Here is a 20112-nt window from a genome sequence, read left to right as displayed (position 1 = left end):
AGTTCAGCCCATTCTGTCTTCCTCTGAACCCATACAGTGAGCTCACAGCCCTCAGACCACACAATGCTCCTTTACCTCTCAGAGGACTCCCAGTGCACCAGGCTGCAACACAAAGAAAATGGTGGATATTGTTGTGGCCTTGGATTTAGTTCCAAAATGCCAAGCAGGCCTCTTAATGAGGGGTCTCTATTCTCGACGTCGTGGTGGAGCTACAGGGCAGGGAGAAGCCTTGAGTTAAAGGACCCACCTGTGTGCCATCAGGAAACCACGTGAAAAGCACTACTGAGGCAAAAGATCTGAGTTCAATCTGGGCTGCTTAATTGGGCAAGAGTACTTCATCTCTCCTGAACCTCAGTTTCCTCACCTATCAACTGGGCTAGTAGAGCTTCAAAAGGCTGTTGTGTGAACGAAAAAAGTGTATATGAAAGTGCTTGTAAGCACCTGAGAAGTATAAAATAAGACAGGTGTGGAGGAGGACCGGAAGAGAGGTGCTCCGGAAGAAATGACAGAAATGGGTGCCATGCACTCCAGTTACAGTTGAAGAGCCTCTGTCACTGTGACCTGAGGCCCCTTCCACCTCTTCTTTCTGCCCTGAGAGCCTGAAAAATGCCTCTTTTCACTTGCTTTCGGTGGCCACAGTGAAATAGATTATAAGGGAATTCCCTGCCTGTTCCCCGAAGCGGTAGCTCTCCAGAACTCATCTGGAGGTCCAGGTCACTAGGGGAGAAGAGGCCAGGTTGAATCCACGCCTGGCTCCACGGAGGAGCCCACAAGGATGGCCATCCTCCCCCTGCCTCTAGCGCTGAGACAGGATCACCTGAGGTTATCAGTGTCTCCATTGGACAATCAAGGAACTGAGCTTCTTTCCCTCCAAAACCACACACTTCCTCGCTGCTTCACAGGGAGGAGGATCAAATGAGCTGCCCTCGAAAGCACTATGCAAAGGGATGAAAGGTACGATAACAAGCAAAAATAGCCTCCGAGATGTGATCTAAAGCGATGTTAAGCAGCTGTGTGGTTACTGGTGAGCAGACCTCCGGGAAGCACAGGAGACACCCCACTGATCCAACAGACGTTCTCATCCCATATGCCTTTGTGAAAAGGTTGCACGGGGGTTAAGCTTGGTCCAGAAGGCTCCGAGGGCTGGTCAAGTCCTCCCCTTTCCAAAAACCAGTCGAATCTCCCTCCCTCAGACCAGAGGGGCAGAGCCACCCACTCCGCGGCGCCCAGCCACTTCTGGGCGCGCCACCCGCCGCCAGCCCCGGCTCCGGGAGACAGCGCCCTGAGTACCGGCTGGGAGAAGGTTGCTCACTGGTCCTCACGGATTCCAGTCGAGGGGCGTGACCGCTTCTCCCCACACCCTTTGCCGGGAGCAGGACGTGGAGCCTCTTGGTCTCAGGGGGCGCGGCTCGATGCCCTCCCATCCAGCGGACTGGGTAGGGGGCTTCGGGCGGCGCCAGAGAAATGGGGCGGGCTGCACCCAGCAGAATGGGGTGGGCCTCTAAGAAGCCCCAGGCCGCAGCGGAGGAGCGCGCCCCCAACATCTTCCCACAAAGAGCTCCAGCTCTCCAAAGCAAGGCACAGGGCGGCCAGAGGACAGCCCTGACCGGTCCTCCGAGACAGGAGCGGGGAGACCCTTCCCCGCCCGCTCCCGGCGCCCTCCAGCCCCGCACAATGAGCTCAGCCCGGCTCCATCCCGACCGCCCTTTCAGCACGGGCCCGCGCCCGCGCCCCACGCCGGGTGCTCACCGAGGAGCCGCCGCCGCGGCAGCCCAGGGCCCAGCCCGGCCGCCTCCCCGCCTCGGCCGCCGCCGCCGCCGCCGCTTCCTTCCTCCCGGCCGCGCTCGCGGACTGGAGGTTTCGGGTTTCAGCCCGCCGAGCCCCGCTTCGCTCCTCCCGCGGGCCAGCCACCAGCACGCGGACCCGGGCGGGGGCAGGCCAAGTAACTTTGCGGCGCCCGAGCCCCGCCTCCTCCACGCCCGGCCGGGTCCCAGCGGCCCCCGGAGCCCCTCCCCGCCCGCGCCCCTTCCTTCGCGTCCGCCCGCCCTCCCGGCCGCTTCTTTCCCATTTCTTCCCACGAACCCCCCTCGGCTGCGGCTCTTTGTCCCGCCCTTACCCTCTCGGCTCGCCCCACTTTTCTCCTGAGAACCTTTGTGGTCCCTAACTCAGGCCTTCCCCGTTCCCGTTCCTCCGTCCCAGTTCCAGCCGCTGGGACGTCCCCGTTTCCATGTCTCTCTCCATCACAGACACTTTCAGATTCTTCCCGCAGGCTCCGCGCAGTCCGGTTCTCCTCCTCCAGGCCCGCCGGGGACGATCCTGGCACCGCCTTTGCCGCTCACCTTTCATTCATCCAGCCGACTCGCGAGAGCGTCCATCAGCCTCCGGCCAGGCTCCGTCCCGGGCTCTGCGAATACCACGGGGACCACGCCCCAAAGCCAGCCCGGGGGAGTGGGGAGTGGACGTGAACGGGGCTCCACGCGGCTGCCCTGCACTCCCTCGGAAGCAAAAGGCCAGGCAGCAGTCACCACAAAACAAAGACCGGGCGCTGTCAGCTCGGGGAACGGAACAGTTCCTTCTCGGAATGTTTGTTTTCCCTTCCTCACTCCCCACTTTCCCTGCCTGTCTCCAGCCTCCTACGTTTTCTATGCAGCAGTCTTAATAAGGGGATGGAAAGTTGAAGCAAACAGTAGAACTGCTTAAAAAGGAAAGAAGGAAGTAGTCAAACAGGGCAGCAGAATAATCAGGTAAGAAGTTGTAAAACCCAGTTCACTAAACTCCAGAAAATAATAATAATAATAATAATAAACAGATGCTGGCTTAAGGATTCACATTCTTCTGAAATCCATCTGCTCTGATAAATACATTAATTATTCCCTTGTCTACAGATTGAACCGTGGGAGATGCTTCCTTATTATTAATATTATTAGGCCACTGAGGCACGATTCAGAACAGTAATTTACTGTCTGGCACCTGCTAAACACCCACATTGCTCTAGGGACAAATGGGATAATGGGGAGAGAAATGTAAATGGATGCCTTAATATTCCTTTGGGATAGACGCTTTATTTGGTCAAAAACTGGAAGCCGACACTCCACTTAGAGTCTAGGTCACCCAGCAAGCCAGACACTTGAAGGAGCTTAAAGCATTCTGTTCTTAAGAGTATTTTAGACACTTATTTTGAAATCCCTGATTATTTATTTAATTCCGGCTGAGCTCTATGAGCCTAAGGGAGTTAGTTAACCTTCCTGAGTCTCAGCTGATTCATATATAAAATAGGGATACTCATAGCTTCCTATCTGTAGAGTTGAAAAGGTTAAATGAGGTCATGTAAGTAAATCATCTAGTGTCATAGAATCTGAGAACTAAGCCCTTTTGAAAGTTGGTATTCATGAAAGGTCTGAAAATATGTGCCACAGACTGGCATGGTGAGAATAAGAATAAAAAATAAACAGTTACGGCTGTTTTGGCTCCATAACCATCCATGATGCAAGAGATGTCCTTCATATGGAGCAACCTTTTCCCATACTCACTCTATTTCATTTTGAACTCAATAGAAAACATTTTTTTCTCTTGCTGCTCATTATCAAATACATTATTTATCACAAAGTTGTTGTTGTTGTTGTTGTTTTTTTCTGAGCTCCTAAGCTCAGAACTTACTGTGCATTCAGGGATAGAAATTGCTGCCAACAAATGCATTTTCAATAGCTCTCAAGATTTTTTTTTCCTTCTGGAGCTAATATTGAGCTATGAGCAGAATTTAGTCAGAGGCAGAGAAAACAGACAAATTGTTATTAATTATTTCACTGTATGTCATTATATAGGTGACACTCATGAAAATGTTATTGATTTTGTGAAAGAATGTATATTTTTAGAAAAATGAGAAAGATGCACACTAATTCTCCTTTCTCAAATTAGTTTCATAAACCATTCTGTTTTAGAGACCCCCCCACAAAGACTTATAAACTAAGATAATGAGAGGCCTTGTCCAACTGAACCTTACGTGTGTTGAATAATCTATATATGAAACATATTTTATGTAAAATATAATTTTAGTCTAGCAGTCCACATAAAACCAGTGAAAGCAAAATTGTGAAGTATGCTATTTTTTCCACATGGAACGTTATTCCCCCACTTTACAGGCCAAGCTCTTCCTGCCCTTCATATCTCAGCTTAAATGTCACCTCCTCCGAGCAGTCTTCCCTGACCAATCTATTTTTAACTAAAGATGGGATCTTGCTATGTTGCCCAAGCTGGTCTTGAACTCCTGGGCTCAAGTGATCCTCTGATCTTAGCCTCACAAAGTGCTGGAATTACAGATGTGAGCCACTGTACTCAGCCCCTGACCAAAATCTAAAAGAAATCCTCTAGTCTCTGTTCTTTTTCTATATAAAATATGTCTCAATTTATAAAATATGTGTCAATTTTTCTATGTATTTGTTTACGGTATGCCTCCACTGATAGAATAGTACAACCATTTGACCCCAGGAGAAGACTTCCCTGAAACTGATGCACCACTGGACTGATCAGAAACAACAGCCAATCAATATTTTTTTAAATTAAGTCAGTGTGGGTTTATTTCTCTGTTACTTGGAAAAGACAGCATCTAACTCGGTGGTTTTTAATACGACACTTTGGAAACCTGTGGGGGCATTTGGGGTTTGTCACAATGATTAGAGGATAGTCCAGGCATGTGGTGGGTGGGGCCCAGGATACCACACATCTTGCAGTACATGAAATAGCCCTGCACAAAAAGAACAGTTCCTCTCACACAAGACAATAAAAACGGTCTATACTTTTCCAAGTCTGAAACCAAACTATTCTATATAAACGTGCAGAGGGGTTTTTTTGTTTATTTGTTTTGTTGTACAATAATTTGTCTAGGAATGCAAGTACTAAGTAAATTGAGGGAAGATTGCACGTTGAGTTACTCAAACCTCACCCGTAGTTGTTCAGCATTTTGGAAATCACCTCACTATTAACAATGCCACTCGTGGCATCAGATTTACTAGTACAGATTAGGTAACTTGGTCTACATTTATGTATCTATGTCACATTCACAGTGATCCTGTCTATAACTCCAAGTGTCTGGCCACTTCATGATGTCATCCACTGGGGCTGACATATTGAAATGAGCGTCATTGTGCTGGGCGATGGTACATTCCTATAATCCCAGCACTTTGGAAGGCTGAGGCGGGTGGATCACTTGAAGTCAGGAGTTCGAGACCAGCCCTGGCCAACTTGGCAAAACCCCATCTCTACTAAAAATATAAAAATTAGCTGGACTACACAATTGTAGTCCCAGCTATGTGGGAGTCTGAGGCACGAGAATCACATGAACCTGGGAGGTGGAGGTTGCAGTGAGCTGAGATCACACCCCTGCCTGGTCCTACACATCTCTTCCACTTGGCTTCTCTTGAATTGTATCCTTAATAAACCAATAATAGTAAGTTAAGTGCTTTTCTGAGTTCTGTGGGCTGTTATAGCAAATTATTGGCCATGGGAACTCCTGATCTGAAGCCAAGCCGGTCAGAAGTACTGGAGGCCGCGGACTTCCATTTGGTGTCTGAAGTAGGGACAGTGTGTGGGGCTGAGCCCTTAACCTGTGGAGTCTGCACTAACTCGGAGTTAGTGTTGGAATTGAATTGAATTGTTGGATACCCAGTTGGTGTCAGAGAATTGACTGGTGTTGGAAAAAATTTCACATATTTTGTATCAGAGGAAAAAATATCCTCAAGTACACTTATCTTTTGTTCTATAAAAAAAATCCTCAAGTACACATTTATCTTTTGTGGCCAAGAGAACACAACGTTATATATTTGGGATAAATTTGTAATTACAGAAGATTAAAAACGTCCAAATGTCTGTCAATAGAGAATTAGAGGTATAAGTTAGGATTCAGTGCTACAAAGGAATGAAGAAAATCTCTATACACCAAAACATAGTGGCCTCAAAGATGTAATGTTAAGTAAAAAAAGCAAGGTGCAGAAGTATTTGTTGTACGTTTTTTGTTGTTGTTGTTGTTTTGTTTTTGAGACACGGTCTCACTTTATTGCCGAGACTGGAGAGCAGTGAAATGGCATGATCAAGCGATTCTCCTGCCTCAGCCACCCAAATTGTTGGGATTACAGGTGTGCCCCACTACCGCCTGGCTAATTTTTCTATTTTTAGTAGAAATGGGATTTCACCATGTTGGCCAGGCTAGCCTTGAACTCCTGATCTCAAGTGATCCACCCTCAGCCTGCCAAAGTGCTGGGATTATAGGCATGAGCTACCGCACCCAGCCTGTGTTATCTTTTACGTGAGAAAAGGAAAGAATATATAGGTATTTGCTTATACTTAAAAGTGGAAAAACAAACCAAAAACAATAAAAAGCAGGTTTCCAATCAGAGAAAGGAACAAACGGAATGAAAAATAGAGCAAGGTTTCTAGGAAGGTTTCTTGCTTTACAATTTTGACTTTGAAACTAAGTGTATTTTACAAAATTGAGAAAAGTTAACTCAAAAAAGAAAAAAAAACCCTCCAAAACCTGAAGAAAAACTAGGATGAATATCAAGTTGGTGGCATAACTTGTATTAGTTTTCTATCACTGCATCATAGTTACCACAAATTTGGTGGCTTAAAACACTCTGTTATATTGCTTGAACTCTGGGCCTCAAGCAATCTTCCCACCTCAGCCCCTCACGTTGCCGGGATTACAAGCGTGAGCCACCACACCTGGCAAAACACTCATTTTTTTAAAATCTCAGTTTAGAGAGAAGTCCACTCGGGCTCAGTGGGGTTTTCTGCTCATGGCCTCACAATGCCAAAGTCAAGGTGTTGGCTAAGCTCAGTTCTTATATGGAGGCTCGTGGGGGGACTCTGCTTCCAAGCTTGTTCAGGCTGCCAGCAGAATTTAGTTCCTTGCCGCTGTGGGACAAAAACCTCCATTTCTTTGCTGGCTGGCAGTGGGGCCACACTCTGCTCTCAGAGGCTGCCTGCAATTCTTCCTTACGTGGCCCCCTTATCTTCAAAGTCAGCAAAGGCATGTCAGATCCTCATACTCTGATCTCCGTGGCTTCCCCTTAATTCCCCTTTCAGCCAGAGAGAGCTCTTTGGTTTTAAGGACTCATGTGATAGGTCAGGTCTGCCTAAATAATATCCCTGTCCTAAGGCCAGCTGGGTCAAATAACATAATCCTAGGAGTGATATCTCATTGTATTCAAAGGTCCTGGGGATTAGGAAAGGACATCTTTGTCAAGCTATCTTCCAATTCTGCCAAAACAACTTAAAGAATTTCAGGGCCAGGCACAGTGGCTCATGCCTGTAATCCCAGCACTTTGGGAGGCTGAGGTGGAAGGATCATTTGAGCCCAGGAGTTCAAGACCAGCCTAGGCAAAATAGCAAGACCTTGTCTCTAAAGAAAAAGAAAAAAACATTTTTAAAGTTTTCAAAAAACTAATTTTCAGGCCAGGCACGGTGGCTTATGCCTGTAATCCCAGCACTTTGGGAAGCCAAGGCAGGCAGATCACCTAAGGTCAGGAGTTCGAGACCAGCCCAGCCTGACCAACATGGAGAAAACCCATCTCCACTAACAACAACAACAACAACAACAACAACAACAAAATACAAAAATTAGCTGGGCATGGTGGCTCATGCCTCTAGTCCCAGCTACTTGGGAGGCTGAGGTAGGATAATTGCTTGAACCCTGGAGGCGGAGGTTGCAGTGAGCTGAGATTGCACCACTGCACTCCAGTCTGGGCAACAGAGTGAGACTTTGTCTCAAAAAAATAAAGAAAATATTATTTTTCAAGTGAGTTTAGAATATAATATTTTGATGGCACTTTCCTAGTGAGATAGGTTCTTAGTACAAAAAGAATGTCAGGAAAAAAATCTGAGTCTCACTCAGTTCTCTTATGTCAGTAGTACTTTGGTAGTGTTGCTTGAAACAATTAAAGATATATAGAAAAAAGCAAATAAGTAATTACATTTATGTTGTGGGACCTGTGATTTTTTAGCAAGGAAATAAGAGATCAAATATAAAAATGAAAAGGGAATTAAAAACCTATCTGCAAAGAGTAATTTGCATTTGCCAACCCTATACATTCAAAAGGCAAGAAGAAATGAGAACACAGAAGGAATGAGCACTCCTGTAGCAATGAACACTGCTAGCAACCAGATGTAGTCTCAAAATACCACTTCTCATTAAGAGGAACTCAGGCTCCTTGCAGTTATTCCAGTTCTGGATGTTATATGCTTTTTTTTTTTTTTTTTTGAGCATATAAAATGAATCTGGAACATCTTTGTGTACCAGAAAAGAGATTTTAAAGACCAATGGGGTCATTTTGAAAAGACACAAGAGCTGATCTGAAGGGGTAATTTGACCATCAAAAAGAATAATAAGCCAGGCACAGTGGTTCATGCCTATAATCCCAATACTTTGCAAGGCTGAGGTGGGAGGATCACTTGAGGCCAGGAGTTCAAGAGCAGCCTGGGCAATGGTAAGACTTCATCTCTAAAAAAAATAAAAAGAAGAAGACTTGCAATGGATTGGAACATACCTGCTAAAGCTTGAATGTTTGAGTCCTCCAAACCTCATGTTAAAACTTAGTCCCTAACATAACAGTATTAAGAGGTGAGGCCTTTAAGGGGTGATTGTGCCATAAGGGCCCTGCCTGAATGAATGGGTTAACTCATTCATGGGTTAATGGATTACGGATTAATAGGTTGTCATAGGAGTGGGTTAGTTATAACAAAAGTGGGTCTGTTATAGAAGCTGGGTCTGGGTTGGCTTTCTCTCTCTCATGCACTCTCCTCATCGTGTGATGCCCTGTGCCACCTCAGGACTCTGCAGAGAGCCCGCACCAGCAAAAGGCCCTCACCAAGATGCAGCCTCTTGGCCTTGGACTTCCCAGCCTCCAGAACGGTAAGAAATCAATTCACTGTCTTTATAAGTTACCCAGGCTCAGGTATTAAGTTATAGTAACAGAAAACTGAATAAGATAATATCCACATAGAAAAATCTTTGAGTTTATAGTTTTAATGAAATTGGTCACCACTGGTGATTGCTAGGCAACCAATTCATTCCTCCGAAAAATTACTAAATAAAAGAAAGAAATCAAACATTTATTCTGCTTTTCCTATAGGAATTGCATTCAATGTGACCAAAGAGTAGTTAGGGAAAGTTATTTTTAATAGAAAAAAACTCAACAAATAAATGCACAAAGAAGAATAGAATTTTAAAATCACCATTTTGCAACCCTTAATAAAATACCTATTGCACGCCACAGTCATCAACGTATACTAACACCATGAAGTGAATAACTGATGGGGAACCAATCAATCTTAGTATCACACAAGAATGGAATGTAATAGAGAGTAATCAGCACCATCCAGGAAGTATTCTTGAATAAATCTTGCAATGGCGGATGAAATGTTGAGCAGAAAAGAAAGTCAAAAAATGTCTATGTTAAACTTCAGGCAATAATTCTTGGCTTAGTTGATCACCAGCTAAGAGAAAGACCCAATGGAACAGGAGACAGACAGAGATGTTACCAGCACTTTCCCACCCACCTATGAATTCACTCTGAGCAGGCTTTCTCTTCACTATTATCAGTTTGCTGCTGTGCTAATTTTGAGTTATCTTTTAGCCATTGACGTTGACCAGCAATGGAATCTAAATCCAGGGTACATGGAAACTATACTGTCATGAAAAACAGAGTTTTTGAAAATAAGTACACTGCAAGCTGGGGGAAATCCATTTTATTTCTGTAAAAAGTGAACCACCTGAGAAGGCATAGGTAGATTAATTTTTCTACATACTTAATTTGTTCAGCTTTCGAACTCAAGATCCTTTATTATCGTGTTTTCATACCTTTTATTCTTACTGCCGTTGCCTTGTTTTTTCTTTGAATCACCTCAGGCATTTGAAGGAGGGATTGTGGTGTAAACTTCATTCCATAGGCTGAGTCCAAAGACCAGGTTTCTAATCCTGACTCTGCCTAGGCTTGTTGATGGTCGTGACCCCACAGTGATATGGGGATTAAGAGTCAGATACTCCAAGTGAAGGGGTTGAAGAGACCACAACTTCCCGTGTGGTCAGTCACAGAGACCTCTAAGAGGGCTAAAGAAGTGCCCCCAAGCTGGAGGCAGAGATCAGGAGGGTTGCAGAGAAAAAGCTCCCTAGGGTGGAGGGGCAGGGGCAGGGAGAATGACCCCAAGGTCATGCCAAGAGAGGTGATGCTGCTAAACAACTAAGTTTTGAGAGACACTGAAGCTCCTTCTAACCCTCGTATCACCATTAATTTAATTTTATCTGTTTTTGTGGTTTCTCTGACGAGGAAAGAGAGGAAGGAAGGCTATGCCCAGTCTTCTGTGTCAACCAAGGCAACTAGGAGTAGATATTAGTCACCTTAAGGTCGAAGACTATGTTTTTTATTTAGAGCTTCTTTTCTTTAGTTCGCTTTATTTTCCCCTGGTTTATCTGATAATTTTCTTTTGAAACTACCCATGAGAGTCATTTCTACTAGGAAAGTTAGAAAAGTAAGAAGACATTTTTCTCCTCTCCCCTCAGGCCAGGGGAGCAGAGGGCCCCTAGTGGCCAATGGTGGAGCTGCAGCAGCTCCAGCCCAAGACCAGGTCGGCCTGGCTGCTGGTTAGTGACCAAGGAAAGGGGCTCCACTCGCGCTCAGGGCTTCTATGAGGAATCCGGGGTTCCGGGGGAGGGAAGGGACAGGAAGAAGTGGGAGGAGAAGAGGGAAAGGGGGAGAGAAAAGGACAGAAAAGAGAAGGAAAAAAAGAAGAAATGCCAATACAGGGTTTTTTAAACATTCAGTATTTACTTCTAGCAAATAAATTAATACTTTTAATAATCATCTCCTGGCCGGGCGCGGTGGTTCACGCTTGTAATCCCAACACTTTGGGAGGCCGAGGCGGGTGAATCACCTGAAGTCAGGAGTTCAAGACCAGCCTGGCTAACATGGTGAAACCCCGTCTCTACCAAAAATACAACAATTAGCTGGGCGTGGTGGCAAGGCGCTTGTAATACCAGCTACTCAGGAGGCTGAGGCAGGAGAATTGTTTGAACCCGGGAGGCGGGGGTTGAAGTGAGCTGAGATCGTGACACTGCACTCCAGCCTGGGCAACAAAAGAGAAACTCAATCTAAAAAACAAAAAATAATAATCTTCTCCAGTACAATTCAGTAATTTGTTTCTTTACCCAGAAAAATTAGAATCATTGAAGTATTTAGATTGATATAAACAATCTAATTTTTACAGAAAAAATAAGACAGGATTACTGAAAAAACTGCTCCAATTTCCGTTTGAATGGTGGCCGTATGTCACATAAAGGTATAGTTTCAATAGAATTTAAAATGTTCCATCACAGATGGTAATGATTTTCCATATAATTGCACTAACAACAAAAAACTAAGTAATATTAGTGGGGTGGACGGGTAATGGTTGAATGAGTAATATTTTCTTTCCTCAGTCCTGTCAGGGTGTCTCTGTTGCTGTTAACATTATTTGGAGATAAGGTAAAAAGTTTAAATTTGAGGCTCTTTGGAAATGGGAATCCACATCAAACAGCCCTCCTGATCCCTGACCCTTATTCCTCCCTCTTGAAAAATCCTACAGTGAAGTGAACCCGTGACTCCCAAACCCTATTATAGATTAGAACTACTTGTAGAAGCCGGGTGCGGTGGCTCTTGCCCGTAATCCCAGCACTCTGGGAGGCCGAGGCCGGCAGATCACCTGAGGTCAGGAGTTCGAGACTAGTCTGACCAACATGGTGAAATGTCTCTACTAAAAATACAAAATTAGCTGGACACAGTGGCGTGCTGCCTGTTGTCCCCGCTACTTGGGAGGCTGAGGCAGGAGAATCACTTCAACCTGGGAGTCGGAGCTTTAAGTGAACCGAGATTGTACCATTGCACTCCAGCCTGGGCAACAAGAGCAACTCAAATTAAAAAAAAAAGAACAACATGTAGATGCCGGGTACAGTGGCTCATGCCTGTAATCTCAGCATTTTGCAAGGCTGAGGTGGGTGAGGTGGGTGGATCACTTGAGGTCAGGAGTTTGAGACCAGCCTGGCCAACATGGTGAAAAATTGTCTCTACTAAAAATACAAAAATTAGTCAGGTGTGGTGGCAGGAGCCTGTAATCCCAGCTACTCAGAAGGCAGGAGAATTGCTTGAACCTGGGAGACTAGAGGTTGTGGTGAGCCAAGATTGCACCATTGCACGTTAGCCTGGGTGACAGAGAGAGACTCTGTCTCGAAAAAACAAGCAAACAAAACAACTACACACAGAGCTTTGAAACTATCTGTATTCCTGGTTCCCTCCCAATGCCTCTAAGTGGATGTTTCCGGAGGCAAGTTGTTCTCAGATTAGCATTTGGAACTAGGAACCTGCACTCTTCTACACTGTTAATAAAAGTGTATATTTGCATGGCCATGGCAATTGGCAATATCGATTAAATGACAATAAATACATACCCTTTACCCCAGAAATTCTACTCCTGGGACTCTATCCCATAGAAATAAAAGCACAAGTACAGATAAATACATGAGGCCTGGCACAGTGGCTCACACCTGTAATCCCAGCACTTTGGGAGGCCAAGGCAGGTGGGTCACTTGAGCTCAGGAGTTCAAGACCAGCCTGGGCAACATGGCAAAACCCCATCTCTACCAAAAAATACAAAAATTAGCCAGGTATGGTGGTGGATGCCTGTGGTCCAGCTACTTGGGAGGCTGAGGTGGGAGAATGGCTTGAGCCTGGGAGGTCGAGTCAGTGAGCCGTAAATGTCCATCTATAGAGGAAAGATTGAATAAACTGTAGAATAACCACACAAAACATTCAATATTTACTTCTAGCAAATAAATGGATTGTATTATTAAAGAAGAAAGAGTTGAAGTCGTCTCAATCGACGTGGAAGGATTTTTACAATGTATATTGTTAAGAAAGTACAGCAGTAACTTAAGACATGACTTTTGTAAGAGTATATAAGTTTGTCAAACTATGTCTTGTAAGAAATACAGAAAAAAAATGGCCAGTTCCTCAATACTTGTGCTATTGTATGATTGTATGATTATGGAGAAATGTATGGGAAAATACACACTAGACTCTAATTGCTTCTGTTTATGGGGCAGGGTGGGCACAGAGAGAGAGCAAGGATGTTGTAAGGAAAAGAATACCAAGACTATAGAAACATCATGATGTGTGTGTATGAAATAAAAATATGTAAATATGATATATTTACAAAAAATATATAGAATATATTAAAATAATGAGACTGTGATATCATGTAATATAATAGCAATTTAAAATGACTATAATTCTACCTATTACAGTGTAGTAAATATGTAAAAATTAAGTATGCACATAGAAAGTTCTAGAAGGTGACAAAGATGAGTAAAATTTCATCTCATATTCTTGTATGAGACCAAGAGTAAATTTCTTTTTGGATGTGTTACTTAATATGGAATCTGTAATTATGTAGAGTGTTTTGCTTTTGATTTTTGTCTGAAGAGAAAGGAAAAAGAAACTGCTGCTCTGGACTCTAGTGAGGAAGGATTGCTTCCCTTATATGGTGCAGTGAAAATAACTCAGATGTTCCAGCCAGAAACTCTTGAGCTTGAGTTTTAATTCTATCACTTGTGATATTAAGTAAGATATTTGACCCCTCTAAGCTCTGGTTTCTCCAGCTCTAAAATAGGGGTGGTAATCACACCTACCTCATGGGTAAAGGGCTTGCTACAGCCCCCGCCATGCAGCAGACTCCTAAGAAATGTTAACTATTCGTGGTAGATTAATTTATTGTGGTGTTAATTTTTAAAATTTTTTTTATTTTTACTGCTATGGAATTACCTAAAAGGAAAAAAAAAAAAGAGCCATCTGTATTGTGCTGTCAGTATTTTCTCTCCTTTTTTCCAAAAGATAAGCAAGGTTTTGTACTCCTACGCTTTGAGGGAGATTTGTATGGTTTGGTGGGAGCGGGTGAGGAGAGGGGAGATGGGACACAAGCAAAATCAGAGAGTTCTTCACAATGAGAAAGGAGAACCATAGCTGGCAGAGACTTTCCTCCCACCTCTCCTAAATCCTGGAGAGAGGGCAGGACCTCAGAGGAGGAATGGAAACTCCTAGGAGGCTTCACAGGTAGGGGTTGTGGAACATTTCAGTGGTGAACATGTGGGCCAAGACCTGAAAAGCCTCCTTGAGCATTTTTCTCCCACAATGATGTAGAGCCCTAGAACCTTTGCATTATCCTAAGGGTAGGGGTGGACAGGGATGGGGTAAGGTGTCCTTATTCTAGTTGTCTGGGATTTGAGGTTGGGTTTAATTTGATTTAAAGAATATACATTAAAAGACTGAGCGTGGCAGCTCACACCTGTAATCCCAGCACTCTGGGAGGCCCACGTGAAAAGATTGCTTGAATCCAGGGGTTCAAGACCAGCATGGGCCACATAGGGAGACCTCGTTTCTACAAAAAAAATTTAAAAATTAGCCAGGCATGGTGGTGTCCGTCTGTTGTGCCAGACACCTGGGAGGCTGAAGTGGGAGAATGACTGGAGCCTAAGAGGTCAAGGCTGCAGTGAATTGTGATCGCATCACTGCACTACAGCCTAGGTGACAGAGTAAGACTCTGTCTTGAAGGAAGAAGGAAGGAAGGAAGGAAGGAAGGAAGGAAGGAAGGAAGGAAGGAAGGAAGGAAGGAAGGAAATACATAGGAATATTTTATGTGGTTGGAAATACCTGTGACATTTCTATTCTTTTACTTATTCACTTGATTGCTATGTGATATTGGGGAAGCAAGCCATTTAACTGTCTCAGCCTCGGCTTCCTTATCTGTTGAATGGGCAACAGTAACACACAGCTCACGAAGCTGTAACATGTGAAGATTGAATGAGTGTGTGTCTCTAACAGTGTCTATGACTGACCACAGCTGACCATTGTTATCGTCTCTCTTCTCATTCTCTTGGGCAGTCCTAGTTCTTGGGCTCTGCACATGATGCTTCAGCACCTGGAATAGTTTTTTCCTCCTCTGCTATTTGAATCCGTCTTCGTCCTTGATGAAGCACTGTCCATTTCCTTCCTGTCTTGACTGCTAGGAAATGTTCTTTTCCTTGAATTCCTGAAGCATTTATCTTGCTCATTCCTTGTTCACACACCGGACATTTCTGAAGCACCTTCTGAATGGCAGAAACCATGAGGGAAATAGACAAAGTCTGTGCCTTCATGGAGCTCACATAAGAAGATTGTGTCCGTGTCTTTTTATTTTATTTTTATTTATTTATGTATTTTCTTTTTTTGAGACAGAGACTTATTCTGTTGCCCACGCTGGAGTGCAGTGGCACAATATTCTCTCACTGCAACCTCTGCCTCCTGGGTTCAAGAGATTCTCCTGCATCAGCCTCTTGAGTGGCTGTTCCTGGATGTTAAAATCCGTATCTCCTGTCTCCATCCCCAGTGCAGCACAAACCAGGCATGGTGGCTTGCGCCTATAATCCCAGCAGTTTGGGAGGCCGAGGCAGGTGGATCACCTGAGGTCAGGAGTTCGAGACCAGCCTGACCAACATGGAGAAACCCTATCTCTACTAAAATTACAAAATTAGCCTGGCATGGTGGTGCATGCTTGTAATCCCAGCTATTCCAGAGGCTGAGGCAGGAGAATTGCTTGAACCCAGGAGGCGGAGGTTGCGATGAGAATTAAAGAATTAAATAATAAAATCTTTGCAAGATTGCTGATTGAGGATTCCAGGATGAAGTTCACATCTTGGTGCCTCATTCTTTACCTACTGTCACCTGAGGTGACCCCAGAGTTACTCTTGTACTTTTAGCACAACAAAGAGCTAAAATAATTGGGTATTTCTAGAGCTCTGTGTAGAGGTCTAGTAATGGTGTATCTTTTCCACATCTGCTTCATAATTGAGTTCCCTACTCAGAACATGGAGATGCATATTTGAATACTTTTAACCATTATAATAACTGGTATTTGTACAGCAATTAATGGTTTATACAGGGACCTCACAGGTATAAGCATGCTAAGGCAAGTAATATATTAAATATTATCATTACTGTTACTTTACATCACAGAAACAACCTTTTAAAAAATTACCTGGGCCGGGCGCGGTGGCTCAAGCCTGTAATCCCAGCACTTTGGGAGGCCGAGGCGGGTGGATCACAAGGTCGAGAGATCGAGACCAACCTGGTCAACATGGTGAAACCCCGTCTCTACTAAACATACAAAAAATTAGCTGGGCATGGTGGCACGTGCCTGTAATCCCAGCTACTCAGGAGGCTGAGGCAGGAGAATTGCCTGAACCCAGGAGGCGGAGGTTGCAGTGAGCCGAGATCGTGCCATTGCACTCCAGCCTGGGTAACAAGAGCGAAACTCCGTCTCAAAAAAAAAAAAAAAAAAAAAAAAAAAAAATTACCTGAAGTTGAACTGTCAAGATGTAACAGATCAGGAAACTACCAAGTCTACTGACTGCAAATCTTGCATTTTCACATTATACTACACGGTGGTTTTTGTTGTTGTCTTTTGTTTGTTTGTGTTTTAATATAACTTCCCTTGAAGTTAATCTCTGCTAGCCTGCAAAGATTTTATTAGTGTTTAGGGAGGAAAGAGGCTTATACACTCAGTCAGTCCTTGACAAACCCAGTTATGGCCATACTTAAGTAACCACCTTGGTTTCAAACAACCTACCATTTATTTAGGGAGGAACCACTACAACTCCCAGATGGTTTAACATCAGATGTGCTTTTCGGGAGAAAAAAAAAAAGAATTGGCATTAATTCTTCTTTAAAGGTTTGGTAGAATTCATGGGTAAAGCCATCCAGTTCTGAACTTTTCTTTGTTGGGAGAACTTTTATTACTGATTCAATCTTGTTACTTACTATTGGTTTGTTCAGGTTTTCTGTTTCTTCTTGGTTTTATCTTGGGAGGTTATATGTATCCAGGAATGTATCCATTTCATCTAGGATTTTGAATTTATTGGCATGCCATTGACATTTATTGACAAGTTTTATCTTTTTAAAAAATGGATATGTCCTCCTGAGTAGCTGGGATTACAGGCAGGCACCACCATGCCCAGCTAATTTTTTGTATTTTTAGTAGAGACGGGGTTTTACCATGTTGACCAGGATGGTCTTAATCTCTTGACCTTGTGATCCGCCCACATCGGCCTCCCAAAGTGCTAGGATTACAGGCTTGAGCCACCACGCCCGGCCTGAAAGACATTTTTAAATGTCTAATGTAAGCTTGTCTGTCCAACCCACGGCCCCCAGGCCACATGTGGATGTACCAGGATGGCTTTAAATGTAGCCCAACACAACTTTGTAAATTTTCTTAAAACATTACATTATAAGATTTATGCACAGATTTTTTGTTTGTTTGTTTTTTAGCTAATCAACTATCATTAGTGTATTTTATGTGTGGCCCAATACAATTCTTTTTCCAATGTGGCCCAGGGAAGTCAAAAGATTGGACACCCCTAGTCTAACAGGTCTTACAAGGAATTATCTAGTGATTTTCTCACAACCTTCAAAGTAACATTTGAATCAAGCTTTTTTATGTGTTTTTATTTTCCTGAGTACCCAAATGAATGCCCGTTCATACTAAAACCACACCAGCTTTCTATAAAGTAGACACAGTTACTTCAATGGTTACCATTAATTACTGTAACATGATATAGTGCAGCTGTTTCCCTTTATAAATGATTCTAAAATAGGTCTATTTACCCATGTTCCATTAGATTTTTTTTTCTTTTTTTTTTGAGAGAGTCTTATTCTGTTGCCCACGCTGAAGCGCAGTGGCATGATCTTGGCTCCCTGCAACCTCTCCTCCAGGGTTCAAGTGATTCCTGTGCCTCAGCCTCCTAAGTAGCTGGGTCTATAGGTGTACACCACCATACCTGGCTATTTTTTTTTTTTTTTTGTATTTTTAGTTGAAACAGGGTTTCACCATGTTGGCCAGGCTGGTCTTGAACTCCTGACCTCAGGTGATCCGCCCACATCAGCCTCCCAAAGTGCTAGGATTACAGGCCTGAGCCACTGTACCTGGCCCCATCAGCTCTTTTGCCACTTTGCATGTCATACACTTAAATCTATCCGAACAATATGTACATGTATATATATGACAGAGCATTAAAATGCTTATGTAATTAAAACTTTGCCAAAAAATAGCATCAAAGACAAAAATCAATATAAACAATTCTATTGATTTCCAAGATGATCTACTATAAACCAGCTGAGTGCTCTGAGAGAACTAATTTCAGCAAAAGCTGGGGACTACTATGACAATGGCCACATGACGGGTAATCATCAGCTCTCCAGACAGCTGAAAATTCACATTTCCTTGTCAATTCAAAGAAATGGCTTAGAAGCAAAAGTAGAAGTGTCAATTCTCCTAAGTCAATTTCTCATAATCCACAATGAGTGTATATTGGGCTCTGACTATAGATATTAAAGACCTAGAAGCCTAATTTATAAGTAGATATTCCCATTTTGCATATTTGGTGAGCCTACATATAATAATTTTATCTTTGACTTTTGACTACAGTTTCACCTTACCCAGAAATAGTCTAATACTTACTTTACCCCTTTCCCCATGCTTTTGTGGGTCCTCAAATCTTGCCAGAGTGCTGCTTGAACATCAGGTCTGCTTTTGACCACAAAAAAACTACAAAGTAGATAGAGGTTAAGTTTTATAACCTTTTCCACTTCTCCTTCCTTTTCTTTTTTTTTTCACTTTTTTTTTTTTTTTTTTTTTTTTTTTTTTGAGATGGAGTCTCACTCTTGTCACTCAGGCTGGAGTGCAGTGGCATGATCTTGGCTTACTGCAACCTCCACCTCCTGGGTTCAAGCAATTCTCCTGCCTCAGCCTCCCAAGTAGCTGTGATTACAGGCATGTGCCACCATGCCTGGCTAATTTTTGTATTTTTAGTAGAGATGGGGTTTTGCCGTGTTGGCAAGGCTGGTCTCGAACCCCTGACCCCAGGTGACCCACCTGCCTTGGCCTCCCGAAGTGCTAGGATTATAGGTATGAGCTGTTGCACCAACCACTCCTTCCTCTTTTTATATTTCACTCTGTTACTTTTCTCCGCCACCCCTATCCCCATCCACTGGGCTTGCCTATACTAGCAGTCCCATATTAAAACTCCTCTATTCCTCCCCTAATTAGCACAAAGGACAGTTATAGACACTGAGGATGTGGGAGCATATGCCTCTGAGAACCACCATCCCCAAAACACCATGGGCTTACACCCGCATGGCCAAATCTAGTCATGGTTGATTGGGCCATGATGAACACCTGACTCAAGCTGAGACAATCAGATTCTCTCTTTTGGGAATGAGAAAGGTGAACTAAGAAATGGCTATCAAGATGTCTATTAGGAAGCTCTGTGTGTGGGGAAAAAGGCTGGGTGGGGAGCACACACAAAGAGATGCTGACAGCAGGGTTGGTCTACAAAAAGGGAGAAGAAAGCAGACAGCTAAATTGAAGAGGAGAACGAGAGAGAGATGAGATGAGGAGCCATGAGAGAGTTAGAGAGACTGCATTTGGCTGACCAGCACCCCTGGTTTTCCAGTTCCTCAGTCCTTCCCTCTTGAGGCCTGATTTTGCGCTTTCTCCTCACATACCAAGAGGTAACTCCAAATCCGGAAATGCATTCTCTTCTTTTAAGAATAGGCTGCTTTGCTAAAGCTAATTTTCAGAGGGTTTCTCATACTTTCAACCAAAAGTAACTTGACAAAGGTACTACGCCCTTAGGGAATGTGTTTTTGTGCTTAGGAGTTTCATCATCACTAGACTGAGGGATCCTGAGGCCTCTTCAGGCCTATAATTCCTGGAGACCATTTTATGCCCCAGGCCAACTCCCTGTGAGCTGCTCCCTGTTCCCAGGTCTCCACTAATTATCTTATAGGTTTGCTGCTTCCGGCCACTGTTCTTTCTGAGATGGAGTCTTGCTCTGTCGCCCAGGCTGGAGTACAGTGGCACAATCTTGGCTCACTGCAACCTCCCTCTCCTGGGTTGAAGCGATTCTCCTGCCTCAGCCTCCCAAGTAGCTGGGATTACAGGCATGTGTCACCACGTCAGGCTAATTTTTGTATTCTTAGCTGACATGGGGTTTCACCATGT

The 20112-nt window shown here is 43.9% G+C and overlaps 1 protein-coding gene across 4 annotated transcripts in view; it reads right to left on the bottom strand.

The window, feature by feature from the left end:
* Positions 1–20112, bottom strand: part of GPR161 (G protein-coupled receptor 161) — a 77989-nt gene that overhangs the window by 52026 nt on the left and 5851 nt on the right. Inside the window, exon 1 of one of the 4 annotated variants that reach the window (XM_074389837.1) lies at positions 2117–2949. The exons of 1 other annotated variant lie outside the window; for it this stretch is intronic. Coding sequence is in view for 1 of the 3 variants with exons in the window: in XM_010338702.3 (XP_010337004.1) it covers positions 2340–2346 (7 nt within the window). In the remaining 2 variants the exon portion in view is untranslated. Of the gene's footprint in view, positions 1–1749; positions 1853–2116; positions 2950–20112 lie in introns of those variants that run through there. 2 more of the 4 variants (XM_010338702.3, XM_039460021.2) reach the window with 2 other exon arrangements.

This window comes from Saimiri boliviensis, chromosome 19 (assembly GCF_048565385.1).
Source record: "Saimiri boliviensis isolate mSaiBol1 chromosome 19, mSaiBol1.pri, whole genome shotgun sequence".
NCBI classification, from domain to species: Eukaryota; Metazoa; Chordata; class Mammalia; order Primates; family Cebidae; genus Saimiri; species Saimiri boliviensis.
Note: the sequence above shows the minus strand (reverse complement) of the source record. Positions and strands in the feature narration are given on the sequence as shown.